At 45.5% G+C, this 19,082-nt stretch overlaps 1 protein-coding gene across 1 annotated transcript; it reads right to left on the bottom strand.

Annotated features, from left to right (window-relative positions):
• Nucleotides 1-2,268: 2,268 nt before the first annotated feature.
• On the bottom strand, nucleotides 2,269-17,371 carry LOC125751199 (retinal guanylyl cyclase 2-like). The gene is made up of 18 exons (XM_049029831.1): nucleotides 15,321-17,371; nucleotides 14,038-14,339; nucleotides 13,566-13,920; nucleotides 13,283-13,367; nucleotides 13,060-13,156; nucleotides 12,653-12,787; nucleotides 12,365-12,445; nucleotides 11,574-11,750; nucleotides 10,832-10,988; nucleotides 9,863-10,012; nucleotides 9,106-9,254; nucleotides 7,867-8,030; nucleotides 6,922-7,114; nucleotides 5,380-5,554; nucleotides 5,017-5,115; nucleotides 4,633-4,730; nucleotides 4,342-4,421; nucleotides 2,269-3,183 (listed from the first exon to the last, which is right to left on the bottom strand). Exons 1-18 carry the CDS (start codon nucleotides 16,072-16,074, stop codon nucleotides 3,069-3,071), a joined length of 3,366 nt encoding a protein of 1,121 aa, XP_048885788.1. The 5' UTR covers nucleotides 16,075-17,371; the 3' UTR covers nucleotides 2,269-3,068.
• Between the last annotated feature and the right edge of the window lie 1,711 nt (nucleotides 17,372-19,082).

Raw genomic sequence — 19,082 nt, 5'->3', positions numbered from 1 at the left:
ATGTTACAACTAGCCAACCTGTTGCAGAACTAGCAGAATTTTTTTCGAATTGCTAATCATGAATAATAGTATTATGATTTTGATTAATACATAACATTAATGATAATAACATCTGAGTCATTAACAGCTCACAATTCCACTGGTTTGCGGACGTAATGTCATTATTTTTGGGCCATGAAATACACTGTATTTGACAGCAAACAAGAATTCTAACTAGTTAATAAAACTGATAAAGGCACTACGTTTAGTTGTTTCTTGTCTACATTGTGCAATATGGAGAATTATGGCAACGAAAAAGGTTAAGCACAGTATCACATATCAGCTATCCAGTGACAAATTTTGTATATATTTCCCCCTGTAAGAAACTGGTTGGTAAGGCAGCATCACACGGGAATCAGAAACCAGGCAGTTTCAAAGAAGTATAAGCATAGTGAGGGTTAGTCAGCTTAAGGATGTCAGGTATTGACACGACATGAACAAATCTGGAAATGTCTCAAGAAATGTACATTTATCCATTGATTTTCCGCCGCATTCCTTTTAACACTGTTGTTTTAGCATTTCCTCTCTGCGATTCCCTTCCTCCTGTATTAATACTCTTGTGGCATACATTTTCTATGAGGTAACAAATGCAGACACCGAAACAAAGTTATCTTGTAGAAAATGGATTTTAAAGTTCTCTCAACAAGGAGACGCCATACCTCGGCATATCCATTTGTGCATTAAAGTGCATTACAGAGGCGTCACCCTTTGTTTCGTCTAATTCCAGTTGGGTGAGATGATCTTGGAAGTGGTTAAAACAGATCTCACTTAAATCCATACAACACAATTAGTCATAAAAAATCCGTAAGAATAATTCGTTTTTTACAGATTCGTAATTATTCTTTAACTTGATATGAAGAACTTTTCATTTGGCATTTGGTTTAGACAAGTAAACTCAGTAAGGTTTTTATATTAGATTGGTGCTTGCGAGGGTAGTGGGTTCAGCGCTCATCCCTGCTGTGTCATGTATGTGGGATTTCTCCCATTGTTTGCTCTGATCGCTTCCCAGTGTGCTGGTTCCCTCCTGCAGTCCAAAAACATAACAAAGGATTTGGTATCTAAATTGCCCATAGATCGTGAGTGTGTGTTGATGTGCCATGCACTGGATTGGTGCCTCATCCAGGGTGGTCCCTGCATTGTGCTCTGTGGTCCTGGGGGGTAGGATCCACATTCACCAGTTAAGGAAGATGCATGCAGTGCCAGTGCCAGAACAAAACTGCCAGGGCGGTTACGGTAAAAGATGCCAATCGGGAGGCGGTATTGGGTGAGCAGACTAAATGTAGCCACGCCCCTGGAAGAGACCGGACTTATTTGTTTTATGATGAACGCCTTTATTAATATTTATTAATTTATTAAAGTTTTAAAAGATGTTGTCCTTAGTGGGTGGCGTTTGGAGAAGCATGACTCGAGAATGGCCACCCTTGATGCCAACCCTGGATGGACGGGTGACATTTCGCACACTGCAAATGCCTATTACTGATGGTCGCATTGAACTTGAAGATTCTATTCAATTGACTAAATGAGTGTTATAATTGGTATATTTCAGAATGGTAAACCAATACCAAACTCAGTCAATAAAACTGATTATTTCTATCGCAGATTATGTTATATTATGTGAAATCCATCTTCAAGTCAAATTTAGGTACATGAAATTACAAACAGTTACACCCAAAATGTTGCAATAAACTTCACATATATGAAAATGCTAATCTGGCAGCAGTGGTCAGGCACTTGGGTACATTCCTACACGTTGAGGCAGTCTCTGCATTCCATATGAATGAAGTAGCAGGAAGGTTAAAAGATAAAATTATGCACTTTAAAGGGACCGCCACTGTCTACGTTCTTAATGACTCTGTGGTAGGTAATTCAGAAGCAGACAAGAATCCTTTGCAAATACACTTTCACACATTAGAGGGCGCTGTTGTTTTTCCTGTGATGGCAAAAGCATGGAAATGATAAGGCAAACAGCAAAGTCTAAGACAGCGATAAGAATTTTTCCAACATGCTTAGTGTTTTTCTGCAGAGAACATTCATCTCTCCGTTCATCTTCAAGCTGTGTATCCTGGGTAGGGTCACAAGAGGCCTGGAGTCCATCCCAGACCGCACAGGACGCAGTATCGAGGCGTACCCTAGGTGGGATGATTATGGATTAATGAACATGAATTTCATTACGTGATGAATACATGCCTTTTTTTAAGCGAATCCCAAATTCTACAGATTAAAATTTAAGGGACTTCACCAGCACAGCCATCAGGTAGTCAGAACCACAACATTTACTGAAATGTCAAAAATATACAGTACATATATTAAATGGAAAAAAAAACTAAAAATAAGAGACTTTCACATCAGTGTGATCCAAAGCAGAACTTATTTTCTCCATGAGTTGTGTTAATGCCTGACAAATACAGGCTATATTCTATTTAACAGAATATATGTACAGTACATTAAATATATGAATGTAATACACACACACCCCCACTTATGTTCATAAAATGAATAAAGATAACAGCAGTACAGAATTCACCCAGACACGTGTTGCTGTGCCTACAGGTCTTGTGTTTATCTTGTGTTTGGGGTCCAAAACCAAAAGTCCCAGGTGAGCCTGAGGTGTTTGAGGTCAGCACTCTAGTGGGACACTCCCTACAGGATGCAGGATGTGCTCTGCTGCAGGATCAGACACGGCCGGCTTTGTTTTCTGAAAGTTAGGCCGACCGCCCCCCATGTCTGAGTAATGCACTCCACCTTCCTCTAAATTACCACATCATCCTGCAAGGTGATTCATAATGAACAGGAGCATCTAATCTCAGCTGGTATCCTGCTTCTCCCTTCATTTCTAGTCTCTGCTGGCGAGCTGCCTTGAGTATTCCAAAAAATTCCGCCCACGAGCCAACCCAAAAGCAGGCGTGCAGTGGTCAGTTGTTTTCTCTGTCCATACTATGTCACACGAAGGGACTGCGCTATCCAACAGGCCCATCCCGGGCTTGTTCATCCCCAGCCATCACAGTACGGCTCGATCCCGCTCTTCGGCCTCAGTGGTGGTGTATCATCACGTTGCCCTCATCCGCTGTGGTTATTTGAGTGACGTGCCTCACGTGAGAGAGTCTCTTCACCGTCCTCTTGAGGAGCAATCTGAAGTCCTTTGGTCTGCAGAGAACAGAAAAACAATGTTACTGGAGACTGATACAATTAATTCCTTGTGATTCACTGCATTTGGTTTTTTATGACTTTCCTCTCAGTTTTAGAATGAAGTTATATCCCTGCAAATAACATTTTTTTTTTTTACATTTATCTGAAGGAACTTAGCGGAAAAGTTAACATGCTCCCCAAGACTCAAACCCACAACCTTCGTCCTGTTAGCACAATGCCCTACTTATTGAGCCAAAGGATACCAGTATAAACGTACGCTGTGGACAAAGAAAAACCAACAATGTTCCAGGAGAAAGAAAACCAAAGCAACCCTGTTCTATATGTCTAAGAGGTCAGGGACTGAAGCTACATCACCATGAAGGAGCACCACTGAGCAGGAAAAAGGATTAGTCTCCTAAACTAAAAGACCCAAGTCCCCAGCTTAAGGGAACCAGTCAGACTCTTGCTGGAATTCCAAGGAGTGACATCAGCATTGTTGCAGGGTTACATATGTTCTGTGACCTCGGCCTCATATAACATCTAACGTAACGGGAAACGAATAAACCAGCCAGTAAACACTTAGTGGTCCCGAAGAATTTGCTGTCGTACTAACAATGTGCTTCATGACTGGGAATCTGCAAGGGATTTTAAGTGCAACGTTACCATTTCAAGCTCAGGTTTTATCTTTATTATCTGACATATATTTATATTCAGATGTTAATTAAGGAAGATTTGAAACTTCATTAACAATGCACAGTGCAACTTATAACTTTAGTACAGTAAAATGTTACCCTTAAGAAATTTAATATTTGACATTTTTAGAGGATTATGAGGACAGTTATAGGTAATTCACATTTATGCCGTGAAAAATACTGTATAACCAGAATTTTGCTGACTGATAAAAGAATTAATCTCAAATGTATCACAAAATAAAAACAAGAGCTGACAACCATCCAGAGGATGACAGCACTGCTGCCAGCATGCGACGTTCCACATTTAACAGGGACGACACCAACCCACTTATTGTTTGCGGTGAGTTTTTACAAGGTTTCCACTGCGGGCGCTGGGCTGTTTCCTCCATCTGCAGGCCATTAGCTGCTCTGGAGTGAGCAATGAGGTCCCAGAAAAAAGGACAGGCAGAGGACAGGGAGGGAGAGAAAGCCGTGTGCTGCTCACCGGGCCTCGGGTGGGAGGGGCAGCGGCTTAGTGAAGCCATCCCTGCCGATCAGCCAGTAGGTGTTCTTCAATCCTGTGTCCTGCAGAAGTCATAAGCCAAGAGTAAGGAAGAGGGGCAGGGGTCTGGAAGGCCCCAGGCTGGCTATGAAAGCCAGAAGGACATTACCTCTGCTAGGAACAGCGAAAGCTCCATAAGTATACCTGCCTTTTAGTGAAAAGAGACACACACGTAGCCACCTGTCAGTAGGGTGGGATGTGTGACTGGCCAAATTAGCATTAGCCGATGCTAACCTTCAGGACTTCAGGCATCTCCCGCAGCTGTACCCGGTACCCAGTATTCAGCTCCTGCAGGAGCTGTACTGTGCTGTGGCTGATGTGGATGCGGTGCGCTGCAAAGCAAGACCGCAAGATCTGCACTGGGCAATTTCTACTTTCAGGCGATGGGTGATTAATCAAGAACATGTTTAACAGGCACCGAAATGTGATTTCAACCATTTTCCCCTGTTCATTTTTTAAATGTACAAATTGATTGGTGCAATAGTTGTATGTCTGTCTGCTTGTTCTCAGTCGTGAGAAATCTTTTCAGGCAATATATATATATAAATCTGAGCATGCATTGAGAACATGCTTCAATAGCTCCCCCTGGGGGCCAAAGAGTGAACACGGTGAACTTACGCATGCCTGTGGCCTCCATGAGGGATGCAATGTTGACTGTGTTTCCAAAGAGGCAATACCGGGGCATTGTTAGTCCAACAACACTTGCCACACAGGGCCCTATAACCACCATACGCATGCAGAAATAAGGATGTACACATGCACCCAAATTATAAACACACAAAACATAGATCATTTGACATAATAATCCAGAGGCTAGATTATTATGTTAAATTAAATTAGTTTAGAATAGTTTAAATTAAACTGTTTAGAATAAAATTATTTAAATAAAAATGTTCTCTTCATTTAAAGGTACAGGACTATGAAAATTTGACAGTGTTTTAAATACCACCAGCAATGTGTAAGTAGGGGTGCTGTTCTGACCCGAATGCAGTCCGATGCGGCTGTACACCGGCATGTCTGGCATGTGCCTCATCTTGAAGGTGCCCATTGCGTTCAGGATGTCCAGGGCCATGTTGGCGATCTCAGCCGCATGCCGGCTGCCGTTACGAACGGGCAGCCCTGATGCCACCATATAGGCGTCACCGATGGTCTCCACCTGGGACAGGCCGCAGCGTAGGGGGTGATTAAGGTGACCACGTGAGGTATTACTGCAGTACCAAGTTATGGTATGGAGAAGGCAGTGAGACAGATATTATAGTGTAATATAGTGTTCGACATAATTATCAAATAATGTGCAATTTTGTATAGATGCGGGACGGTTCGAGGCTCAGCATGTTAGAATGCTGTGCCCATGATCGGAAGGTTGTCGATTCAAGTCCCAGAGCTGGAAGGGAGATTTTACTTTTGGGCCTCCATTGCTCCAGGTACTGTTTGCCCCCCCTTTCTCCAAATGTACGGCACTTTGGACAAAAGTGTCTGCTAAATACAAACGCAAACTGACACGTGCAATTTGGGTTTTTTGATGTTTAGGGGACTATGGCGGAACCACAGCATTCGCAGAAGATCCATGATTGGACTAAGTGTTCTGCTGGGCACCAAAGGTCTGAACTTGACAATCTAAGGTCAAGAACAGACTCTCCAAGGTCAAGAACAGACTCTCCAAGGTCAAGAACAGACTCTCCAAGGTCAAGAACAGACTCTCCAAGGTCAAGAACAGACTCTCCAAGGTCAAGAACAGACTCGCCAAGGTCAAGAACAGACTCTCCAGGACTGAGCAATGCACTTTGCTTTGGCTTTTTTTGTTGAATTGCAAACCTTATATTAAATTTGCCCTGGCACTGACTTAATTTTGATACGGGAATAAAAGCTGTTTCCATTCTTATAATTTGCATCAATAATTTTTGGTCATACTTGAAGAGCATTCTGGTCATTCTCATTGTTTGATGGCTAACAGGGCCAATTCCACCACGAACAGTCCTAAGCCCGGAGGTGTTGCTGGGCATGGGGCTTGCTACCTCACCCCTATCAATAAATCTTTAACAGAATCACCAACAAGAGATCAATACACCTTAGTACTGGGAAGAGATGGGTCTTCATGAAGAAAAAGTATGACGCCTTGTGGTGAAAGCCAGAAATTGCAATGTACAAGGTCGACTACCCTTCACTCCACCAGTAAGATCAACATATTGGGCCATTTTCTTGTATCTGCCCGTAAAGAAGGTAAAGCACACCCACCACCTACAACCGAATTCTTTGTGATTCCTTTACAATGCTCACATCATGCAAACAAGCTAAGTGTAAGAACACAAAAGAGGTATGGATTGTGCCAGAATTACCAGACAAAGGAATCATGCTGACTGAGCTCCATATATGACCTGGACACCAGGTTCATGTCTCAAAGCAGAATTCAGCTCAAATTGAAGTTGTCCTTCTGAATGTCCTGTTAGTGGTGGTTCTGCCAGGAATTGCAGCAACACACTGTGTCCAAAAATACAGGCTGCAAGTGAGACACGGAGCCCATACCTTGTAGACGTCGTGGTTCTCGATGACAGCGTCGAACAGAGTGTATAGATCATGGAGTAAATTCACCACATCTATGGGCTCACAGCTGGCAGAGATGGCGGTGAAGCCCACAATGTCACTGAAGTACAACGTCACGTTATCGAAGCACTCTGGCTCCACCGTACAGCCCAGCTTCAGGGCCTTTGCCACGGACCTCAGAGAGCAAAGGATGCTGAGGTTAGAAATGGTCAAACCACCTTCATCATAATTGTTTTTTTTTATGCACCATATGTGTTTATATCTGTACTAGCAGATTTCCCTCAGTGCATATACAGCCATGGAAAAGACTCTATATTTAAAAACAAAAACAAATCTGCATTTTTAAATCCTGGTTTAAATCGTGGACCTGCTGGCTGAAGGTTACGCTGAGCAGCAGGTTGTTTGCAGGTTCAACATTTCTGAGACGGCAGTACACAAGAATAAAGCAGGAGCACCTGAAGCAGGAGACACTGGGAACGACCAGAAACCAGACAGATTAAGAGCAGAAGCGACTTCCTAATGCCAGAGATGACTGTTAATTTAGGCTCTTAGAAGCAGGACGGAAGTCCCATAAAGTAAGGAAGCAGCCCTTCATTAATAACAAATAGAGTAGAACCAGGCTGCAGTTTGCAAAAAAATACTGAAAAATTAGTGAAATAAAAGTTTTGCTCTTCATTTTTTCCATGGCTGTACATGTCAACGTCAGTTCATCTGCAAGTATACAGGAGTTACGTGTTTGGGCGACTGTAGTTTTTCTTGCATGCATTTCAACATGCATGCAAGTATTCTGCACCAGTGGTGTATGTATTACCGCATTTTAAGTATGTGGTTGCATGTGTGTTTGCACAAAGGGATGTATGTGCATGTTATGAGCATGTGCATGCATTCACACTTCATCTGCACATATATGCAGCCCCAGCTTCGTACGGTGGAAGCATCTGAGTGAGCAGCTTCTCCGTCCTGTGCTTCTCCACCTCCAGCTCCTCCGTCCGTTCCCGGATCAGCTCCTCCAGGTTGCTGGAGTACCGCTCCAGCATGCGTAGCATGGAGTCGACGATGTTGATCTTCTTCCCTTTGTTGATGTTTTTGAACTAGTGCAAACATATACAGACGCACTGAGCACATGCAAGAGGAGGAGCAGACGAGGCATGGTTCACAGTGCAGGAAAAGGTTTACGTTTTGATTTGCAGTGCTTAGCCCTGTATAGCCCTTTGCATAAAAAATATATAATAAGTAAGAAGCAGATGATAAACAAAAAGAATTCCTGGGGATTATCCCACAACTAATCTCTCAATTCTATTTACGATTTCTTTGTTTAGCAAACACTTTTATACAAAGCGACGTACAGATGAAAGCAGGGTCTGACAGTCCCTGAAGCAATTGGGGATTAAGGGCCTTCGCATGGGCTCAATGGTGAAATCACTCTGGGATTTGAACCAACAACCTTTTGTTCACAAGCACAACAGCTTAACAGCCACACACCGCCCCCCAATTCAATCCAAAGCCTGCCTTAAACTCCAAATGAGTGTGCCAAAAAAGGTATGTTTACCTCAGTCCATGAATTTTCCATACATACTTGTCTCATGTGGGGGTCTAGACCCTATTCCAGTAGCTATGGGCATAAAGTGGAGAATAACCAATTGCAGGGCAAGTGCACAACTCACACTGGTAAAGTGGCAACTCCAGTTCACCTTACCATGTTTGTGGAGTGTGTGGGGTGGGGCGAGGTAGGGGAAGGAGGGGAGAGGAACCAGAGAAAACCCCACACCGACACGGGGAGAACTCCGTACACATAGAGCCAGCCTGTGAGAGTTTTACTTACACAAAAATGTTCTAAGGGCAGAATGAAAAATGATTGGTTCAGTAGAGAAGATGGGTCCAAGCAAGAGGAGACAGGAACTAGACATCTGATTGGTTTGTTCCATCTCCTCTAACTGCTTGGACCCACCTCCTCCACAATCTGATCGGTTATGTCTTGACCACTGACAGTGCTAACCACCGCACCCACTACTGGTAACCTTCATTGACTGGGTCTTAAAGAGATCCACCTTGCCATAATCCCCTTTGTTTACTTACAAAATCTACACAGAAAGGTTGATTTCAGTGGTGGTACCACTGCTGACTACAATGAGGAGGAAAACAGAATCTGCGAGCCAGTGGGGTCACCTGCTTGAAGATCTGGTCAAAGGTGGGTCTCCGATCGGGCTGCTCATCCCAACACTGCTCCATGAGCTTAATGCACTCGGCGGGGGTGGAGTCTGACAGGACCATGGGCCGGCACAGGGGTGGCGGCCTACGGAGCTGCTGGATGATGTCTAGGATGCAGGAAAGAGGTCGGTCAGATTACACGCTAATCACATGTTTCACACATGCAACATCTGTCATGCACATACATGCAAACGGTTGAAGAACCAATTTTGAAAACTCACTCAGTCCATGGGATACGCTGGGGAAGATTTTTGGGGAAGTGAGATTTGGAAATGTAATGAAAATTGTCTGTTGGGTTACATAATTAGTGAGTGAGTCTTGGTTCCCAATAGTAATATATGATGGAGCAGCCTGACCTTTGGACACTGGTAGTCTCAGAAACAAAATATGAAGTGAGTGAGCTTTGAAAATTTGCTTTTCAATGATCTCTCTCAGAAAAAAATAACCATGTTTAAGATGACAATCCTAAAAGCAAGATATGGCTTAAAACAAAAACAGACAAGGCTACCTGTACAAGGTATTTTACAGAGAAGAATATGGAGGCAGAGGGAACATTAATGACAGTGAGAACTCGGGCGATGCTCAGAGTTTTCAGGCTTTCCAGCCGTGCATCGCCTTCCCACCTTAGGCGTGGGGCATTTAGATATCTGCATGCATTCATCAGCCTCAGGCGTTCGCTGCCGTGCCCCGAGTGAGGCTCCCAAGTGGGTCACACCTTGAGCAGACTGATCCAGCATGCAGAACGGGGGCCCACGCATCACCACCTCCTGCAGGATGATGGAGAAGCTGTAGACGTCGCCCTGCTTGGAGCCAGTCAGGCCCGGGGTCGGGCCCCGTAGGATCTCTGGGGCCGTCCACAGCAGCTCTGCACACACGTGCAAAGTCAGAGGGACAGGCTGGTGTGCAGAGGTCTTCACAGACACATTGGAAAGCTGCTGCCTTTAGCAGAAGAACAAACAAGGCTTCAACGCCCAAAGATGGGATCTGTGAGAAACGTCAACTACTGACAGCCTGAACCCACCTCCTGCTCATTCATTTATCGATTCCCATTGGGTTTCATAATAATAATAAATAATAATAATAATGAGAAACTTTATTGATTTGAAATTCACTTCACACCTCCCCCAACTTGCTTTCTGTAGGTGACAGCAAGCTGGCCCCAAAGCACAGCTACTCGTAGCAGCATCCAGGGAGCTGGGAGTTAAGGGTCTTGCTCAAGGACATGCAGGTGTGCCGAAGGCAGGCCTGAACCAGCAACCTTCTGATCACAGGCACAGAGGCTTCGCCCACCGAACCACACACTGACAGTGCATGGTAGGGGAGTGGTCTGTGGTTATGATTGAATGGTCACTGGCAGAAATCCCATCCATGGTAGAAGAGTCACACAGTAATAGTTTCATAGTAATAGTCACACACTATAGTCACTAGAGCAAAGGCCCTTAATCACTCCGAAACGCACCAGCGGCATCAAACCTGACCCTGTGCTCAGACCGCAAGCTTCGCTTTCAACTATATATAAATGTGTGTACGTCTCAAAGGAGAACAGGATGGAATATGGGAAAGGAAGCATTCCAATGTGCCTGCACTTGTGCAAATGGCAAATTCAAAAAACATCAGTTCACAATCCCACCCACCTGAAGTGTCAGAGGCTCTGTTATGGGATGCATTGTGCTATTCTGCTTACCTTCTGCGGGTGGCTCTATGTAGGGAAACTTCTGTGACTCCAGCACCTGACGGCAGCCATAGTCGGTCACCTTGAGCACGAAGCGTCCATCTACCACGCAGTTGCGCGACTTGAGCCGGCCATGACACATTTCCCAGTGATGCAGGTACCTCATGCCCTGCGACCCAAAAGCATGGCTGGTACATATATGGTGGGAGCTCATTCACTGGGTCCTAAAGAGCTCCCCCTTACCACAATCCCCTTGGTTTACTTTACTCCTAAATAGTTTAATTTCATAAAAACACCACAAACTATCCAGGTCATCTACTGAAATGTGGGAAAAAAACTCCCTGGGACCAAACCTTAATCACTTAACTACCTCCTGCTTGTCGTTGCGTCATATCAATGTTTCCCAAACTGGTCCTTGGGGACCCTTAAGACAATTAAAGTTTGGACATATTGGACCTTCCCGGGATCTGGTAGGGAGCAATAATGTGGATCATCTGGCAGAGAGCTAGGAGGGAGCAAAAACGTGGACCGTCTGGGGGTCCTCGAGGATCAGGTTGAAAAACAGTACCTCAGACCACAGTTTAGGCTGAAGGTGAGGAGATTCCTTCTACAGGATTTGCACTTATGACCCTCATGTGATCTCTGGTTTCCAAGGCTACAGATCAAGATACTTTATAGCTGTTCTGATGATCAAATCTGTGAAAGCAGTCCAGCACTTGGCAGCAGAGCCCTCCTACCCTTACAGTAAACACACCTTGATGAGATCTAGCATGAGTGATGAGATGAACATCCAGTCCAGGTTAATTTCATCCGCATACAGAAGGTCCTCCAAGCTTCCCCGGGAACAGAACTCGGTCACAATGGCGAAGATGCCACAGTCATGGAAGAATCCTATGAATGGGTTGATGTTCTCATGCCGGATGTCCCTCATCTGCAAGACCAGGAGGCCTGGTTCAAAAAGCATCTTCTTTTGGGGTACCCTTACAAACTTCTGCAAATGATTCACTGCTATTTAAAGGTCCTGATCTGGCTTACAAGTACAGAAGCTATATCTAATAATACTGTCCTGTAACTTTAACTCTCATCATGAAAGTCAAATTTCATAATATTGCCAGTGCGAGAAAGATATGTGTGAGATCAATGGTTCATTAAATGGGAACAAGGGTTTTAAATATTCTGATGCAGTTCCTCTGTACCCATTTTCTATATACATAAACATCGTAAATCCTGCTAGCAGGTAAGACTTTGATTTAAAATATTATTACTCTTTACTTTATATTTACTTGACTATACTGTCCTAGAAAGACAAAACACAGTAACTGCACTGACACAAACTGAAAAAAATGGGAAATGCGTAGTAGGTAGGTCATTTTCAGTGTTTTCTTCAAAATCTCACATATGTGAAGACATTTTATCATGAGATAAAGCAAGAAGCCTAAGAGACTCGATTTTGATTATAACTCATTATGCAGTTACGGCTTTCTGCCTTTGTGTGGCAGTATAACACAAAAGGCAGAACGAAACAAAAACAAAATGGAAACCAACCAGCTCAAAGACATCACTTGTTGCTGGGTTGATGTCACCGAAATTTCCATTAGGCAGCCTTTTTAACCACATCCAGTCCCCCTACAAACACAAACATGTAATTAATATAATTAATGAAAGACATTAATTATAATTATTCTCATCTATGACTTGCCTCAATGCATGTGGAAATGAGTATTCTAAGGACTTTTTCCAAGCAACCCTCAGATCTCCGGCAGCCCGTGTATGGCCAGGTAGCACCCAGACACCACCCACATGACTATGTTTATCCCACAACATGGCACCCACCTCATAGATGGCAATATTGGAGTTGTCCAGGGTGGCCGGGGAATGGCTGGCTGTAGAATATGGGGACCTCAGACTCCGTTCTGCTTCAGACACGCTCGTCTGAATTTCACTAGCCCTGCTGTTGCCCCGGCTCTTCTATATATAGCAGGGCAGAAGATGCATTTAACTGACAGAGACATCACCAGTAAATGGAGGGGCATTGAAAATTTACAGGGAAAACACAAGGGAGACAAGGAACAGATGGAGTGGTTCCATTAGATCTATGCCCTCCAGAGCTGTCTGTGTGACCAGTTCTCACTGCCCTGTCAAGCTGATTAATCTCCTGAGACCAAAAGGTGCCATGCAGGAGGGCTGCTGCCAGCTGGAAGGACAGTCTCTCAGACACTTTGTCACGCGGCGAAACTGACTCTGTTGCTTAGCAACGGGCTGATGAACATGAGGTCTTCCAGCCGCAGTGAAATCTTGTCGGGACCCCTGAGCCTTTTGAACTGGCCGACGTGTCGCCTGGAAAGAAAACAGGAGGGGGGGGGGGGGGGGGGGGGGGGGGGGGGTTAGGGCCGAGGCTTCTGGAAAGGAACCTGTAACTTCTCCCTCCCAGACTGTCCTCTGGGGTGTTTAGCAGAGCTCTACCTTATGCTGTACTTAAGTCCCAGTAAGCAGAAAACCATCAGGAGGACTGTCGCAGACAATACGATGCCCAAAAAAGGCTCCACACCTAACATGAGGGGGAATTAAAATGTGAGTAAAAGCAGTAATATTAGTTATTACGAAAAAAATACATACTTCTCCTCTTGCTTGTGTATAAACATCTCTATATCTCCCCCAGCGTAGTGTTCAATATACTTCCTATACAGTGTAGTTGCCAGATGTACCCATCTATGTGCATATACACCCCCCCTCCACTCCCCCTTACCTCCAGAACAGATAACACCGACTGTAAACCAGCAACTGGAATCAGTCTCAGGGGAGACTCCATGAGGGAAGTGGATTGCTCGACCCAGGAACCTAACCAAGTTGGCCTCCATGTCCAAGCGATGCGTGGGATAGAGTTCCCAGGAGTGCCCATCTGTGTCCAGTACCACATAGTCCAGCAGGGCGGCGCCAGAGTCACTTATGCGGATGGGATGGCTGAAGCCAAGGAAGGTCAGGTTGTGGGTGTGGCGCGCCAGGATGCCCCCTGAAGGCCACTCCCCTGAGCGCTGAAGACTGTGCAAGGAGTGGGCCATGAGCATGATGGAGTCGTAGATGGTGCCAAATAGAGGAGATACCTACAAAAACACATAGAGGATATCACACCAACACACAGCCACAGATTACTGCAGACATTTTTGCAGTAGACTAATCATACACTTCTGCAGATGCAGGAATGCACGTTAGGCCCTCACCTGATGGCCTGCCACCAAGACAGGGAGCTCGCCACGATCCACAGCCTCCTGATAGGCCTGGTAGAAGGAGACGTCTCTGGTCTCCACGGTGATGGTAAGCACAGCATCATATGCCCGTAGGAGCTTCCTGCTGTCACGCAGGACACGGTAGCGCATGTCGCGGTAGGGCAGGCCGTACAGCAGCGTGTCGTAGGGCATGAACACCAGCGGCCCACTTGTCATCTGCATGTCATGGGCCATCTCTAGCAGCAGCTTCTGCGTAGCTCCGCCAATCAACGCAGAGTGCATACAGAGCAACACCACTGACGGCAAGAGACAGGAAGATCAGAGTCTCGGCCTCACAGGAGATGCCCTCAAGGGGCCTGGGGCTCCCATGGGGCCGACAGTCCACAGCTATGAGGACATCACATATTTGCTCATATCTCTCATACTATACATGCCACTTTGTTAAGTCCTGTTGTTCCTTAAAGGGGAAAGTTGTGGCTTTAAGATGACATCATCAAGATGTGTGTGCGTGTGAGTGGGGGGGGGGGGGTAACCTTGCCATCCTCCCCTTCCTGTCAAATCAAAATCAATATTAAAAACTATCTTTAACCGCTTGTCCTATTCATGGTCGGGGGGGGGGGGGGGATCTATCCTGGAGCCTACGGGAACAACACAAGAAACAACGCAATATTAAAAAACTTTTTTTTTTCCTGCTTCCCAGGATGATCTAGACCTGGATGTCTACTGCGACAGAATAACCTCAATACTCCACAATCTCTCCAACACTTTTATGGTCCTGGTACTCCATGTCTCATAAGTAACAGCGGGCCGATAAATGGGAGATTAAGAAATGACATTACTGAGACTGACTTTCTCATATGTACAGGTAAATGGAACAGGAACACGTAAAGCTGCAGAATGACTCAGCTTGTAATTAATAGAACAACTGCACCTTTCAGTAACAGTTCTGCAGCTGTGATTTTTACCAGCCGATCATTTACATGATTCATTAGGGCACTAGGGGGCATGGTGGTTATAGTTTCTGTAAGAACATTGTATTTATTCAAAACAACTTAGAGTAGAGGGGAAATACACAATATATACTGCAGATACTCACATGGATTTGAACGCATGCCCTTGTGAATACAATGCACTACTTGTTGAGCTACAGCAATTCTTTCAAGATGAGGAGTGATTATTAGTTGCTTCAAGCAGTTTCATTATACTAAAGGTCAGGTTTGTAAGGTGAATGGATCTTGTCAACATGGCAAAAGCGGTGCTCACCACACTGTACTCACCACGCAGACCCTCTGCTCTCCTGACCTCAGTCAGGGCACGGCGCATGCTGGTGGAGTCATTGCCCACAGAGGAGACCAGCCGCACTGGGAGCCCGTGGCCACGTATGGCCCCGGCCAGCTGGATGGCCGTCTCCACCCAGCCTTCCTCCACCGACGACAGGACGGCTACATGCGCCCAACGAAAGTGCCGCAGGAAGTTCAGCAGCACGGCAGCCGCCGAGGGCAACGTCCGGACGAGGGTGGAGTGGCGGCCCTGGGGGTTTGGCTTAGGTCCAACGCAGGCCCAGGAGAACATGGCCTTGTTCCAGCTGTGGCCCAGCAGAGATGCTGCCTCGCAGTAGCCAGGGTTCAAGGGGCCCACGAAGGCGGCCACCCAGGAGCCGTAAGCCAGAAAGCTGTTCAGGGCCCGTGCCGTCTGGCAGTCCTCCTGCAGGACGACAGGCTCCAAGGTGACAGACAGGGACAGGGAGGCGTCGGCACGAATCCTCTCCGCGGCTAACCGGGCCGCCAAGCCAGGCTGTGCTTTGGCATACATGGGGTCACACAACCAGGGACCCAGAACACCCACCCTGAAAACAGCAGCTGGGGAGCACTCAGGGAGATAGAGCGCAGCCAGGAGGAGCAAGAAAAGCTGAGTCGCGCACACTAGACGGCGAGGGCGGGGCGGCACCGGACCCTTGGCACTGATAGCTATCCGCTCTGTCCCGGTCCAAATCCCAAGAAAGCTGCGGAATGCGCAGGGCTGCGGCAGCATGGCACAGCGCCGCCTGACTCACGCCCACAGCCTCGTATGGGTCACCGCCACCCGGAAACCAAGCTCTCCCCAGTGGCCCTCCGGTCCTGTAGAATGGGGTCAGGGGCAGGAGAGCAGGGAGCTAAAGAATATTTAGGTTTCCCTTAAACTATGACGCTCTATTTCACAATCGTCGGATGTTACATGGACACCTCAGTGTAAATTAGGTGCCCAGAAATCTGTGTTGGAATAAGGAATTTATCTGTGGGATATTTTACATGCACCCCCATTTTAAACTGGCTTTTAGCAAACTAATTTAAGTGACCATAATCCAAAAAGCCATTTTAAAATAATAATAATAAAAAAACATAGAGTCTAGTCTGGACATCAATTTTAATTAAATTGTGCGTATTCGTAAGACATCATGACAAAATAGGCGAAATTCTTGCAACGGCAACAAGATCATCTAAACGTGCATTTCTCGCAATGGTAAGACAGTTTCACTTTTGTAGCAGTGCAGAAAGAATGAAACTCATTACCTTTATTCAATGATCTACCAGTTTTCGCCATATCGTGAGAATAGCGAATAACCCACTCTAACACGATATTTAGAAAAGTGCTGGCTATTAGGTGCTGCTGGCGATGCTGACACATACCGCAACAAAACCATAGCCGATGTTATTCCTGCAAAGACTGCCGGCCATTTACTTGGTGAATGCGGACCCGACAGCGCCTCGTAATCCCCTGAAAGCCGCCCCGTATCAACCGTATGACGGTACCATCGACCTGGAACAGTTGACCTGAAGATTATATTATTAAATCCCATCTGCATTACTGGCCATGCAAAGGTCGCTCACACGAATCTTTAAATTGCACCGCTTGATTGCACCTATGCGAAAACTTAATAAATACTGGTCTTGGCCTGGTGTATTTACATGGTGGTGCCCCGGCATAGGTCAGCCAAGGTTGCCACACACAAAAAGCACGATTTGCTCAAGGCTGAAAATCTACAAACTCTAATAAAACGCGTTAACTTTTTTAAGACGTAGGTGGCTGTGTAAGCTCACTGCAAAATATTCAATCACAGATGCGCTTAGACTGGAATATGCACATCACCGGACATTACATCTAGTGTATTTCGTGTCCACTGACTTCTGCTTCATCTCGTTATGAAATACTGAAAACGGCAATCTGATGTACATTTAACAACTTCATTCTGGGAAAAGCTGACGGAAGCAATCCAGTGGACTGCTGCTGGATTTGTAATACGAGCAGGTAAAGTACACCTGCAATGAAATCTGTTATCTATAATCTTGCCTCGTTTCAGCCGCCGATGAATTCAGGCGGCGCTTTAATTACCTTGTACGGGCGCTAGGGGGCAGCGCAACACTATCCTTCATGTCTATTTAAAAAAAAAAAACGCGCTCGCTTCCTTTCGGCTGACACAACCGAAGGCCTCAACCTGACGACTGGAAACAGACTGTTTACTCGTTTGTTTACCACAGCAGTTTTACTGATTAACGCATTTTTTTAGCACAGAAAGAAGAATTTATTGGAAAGGCACGCTGATTATCAAACCTCTCTGTTACTCGTAAAAAATGAACAAAACGTCCTTTAAGTTAATTAGGTGCCCCGGAACAAAATAATTCCCAGTGTGATGTGCAATCGGAATTGGCACGCTAGGCAGGGGAGGGGGGGCTTGTAGTTAGGATGATTTCAAGGGGCCCTGAGTAACAAAATCAGAACATAGTTGGTTGTGCTTTCATGGGGTCCAGAATCTCTAGCGGCACCCTGGTTGCTGGACACGTGGATGACAGATTATCAGATTATCATTAATTGTGCTGGGGAGGGCAGTGTGCATCAACACCAAAGAAGGCGCCCCACCGGGTAGACAACAAGCAGTAGGCAGTGTAAGGATGACAGGTCTTGCCAAATCACATAGAGCCAGATGTCACACCTCATACACAAAAGCTCGCAGAACCTCTAAATAACAGAACACAGTTTTCTGTACCACTGCATCATTTAAAATGACTGAATGATTCAATAAGAATTCGATTTAAAAAGAAGACCATTAAAATATATTTATATTTATTAGCTGTTGTCATGAATTACTAACTGTGAACCAGGGACCCCCCAGATGAAGATTAAAGAGTTATTTTTTTGCTGGGGGGTCACTTTTCAATCTGACAGGCGAGTGAGATATTTATATACAGTGGATAATAATTTTGACTTGTGATGGCCAAAGTCACACTTCTTGAACCATTTGCTTTATTTTCTGACACCACTAGATGGCGCAAAGCACGCCCACAACAAACCTGTGCTAAAAAATACTATTAGTGATTCATGAAGCTCAGTTTTGGAAATCACTTATATTGATCATTCCCCATTCAAACCCATTGGTCTAGACAAGAGGATAGGGAGAAGCCCATTTCAGAATAAACTGGTCGTCTGGTGATTTTGCAGTAGATTTCCTCAAGGCGAGACCTCAGGCTATATCTGGAAGTGACTATGGCTGGAGTTGGAGTGCCTGGTATGTAGGGAGCTGGATTCGGTGCTTCTGAAAACCAAAGTGACCTCCTACCCAAACAGAGTGCTAGGTCACAGCCTTCAGGAAGAATGAGCTTCACATATCAGTTCATGATGTCAGATGGTCACTGCAACGCTGCAGTGCTGGAGGATAAGGCACTGGAGCCAAGCATAGATACAAACATAGATAGACGCAGTCCCTATATGGACACAAAGACATGCATGCGAGCTGTCACACCCAGGCTCGTGGGGACGTACCCAGTTTGAATTCCCCTCTTCCGTCTTGTTTGGAAAAAAACAAGAAACAAAATCTGGCCACCAGGAAGTCCCCTGTGAAAGAGCCAGTGCTCGTCATCCACACAGGAAATGCTCTAGGCTGGATTTTCAATAAACACTGGCCCCCCTCCCCCCTTACTGACATGGAGAGAAAACAAATGCCCCAATGAATACAGAATTGGTGGTGTAACCATATTTCAGGAAGAGGGGGGAGCACTGTTACATCT

Source organism: Brienomyrus brachyistius, chromosome 10 (assembly GCF_023856365.1).
Source record: "Brienomyrus brachyistius isolate T26 chromosome 10, BBRACH_0.4, whole genome shotgun sequence".
NCBI classification, from domain to species: Eukaryota; Metazoa; Chordata; class Actinopteri; order Osteoglossiformes; family Mormyridae; genus Brienomyrus; species Brienomyrus brachyistius.
The sequence above is the reverse complement of the archived record's forward strand: the minus strand, read 5'-3'. Positions and strand labels throughout refer to the sequence as shown.

What these genes read in the sequence shown, in the direction of transcription:
- LOC125751199 (XM_049029831.1), bottom strand. Translation starts at nt 16,074, where the DNA reads ATGCTGCCGCAGCCCTGCGCATTCCGCAGCTTTCTTGGGATTTGGACC. An exon ending in TCTTGGTGGCAGGCCATCAG is followed by an intron (nt 13,921 to 14,037) that starts GTGAGGGCCTAA and finishes GTGTTTTTGTAG; the next exon opens with GTATCTCCTCTATTTGGCAC. An exon ending in AGAACCACGACGTCTACAAG is followed by an intron (nt 5,555 to 6,921) that starts GTATGGGCTCCG and finishes GGCCTGTCCCAG; the next exon opens with GTGGAGACCATCGGTGACGC.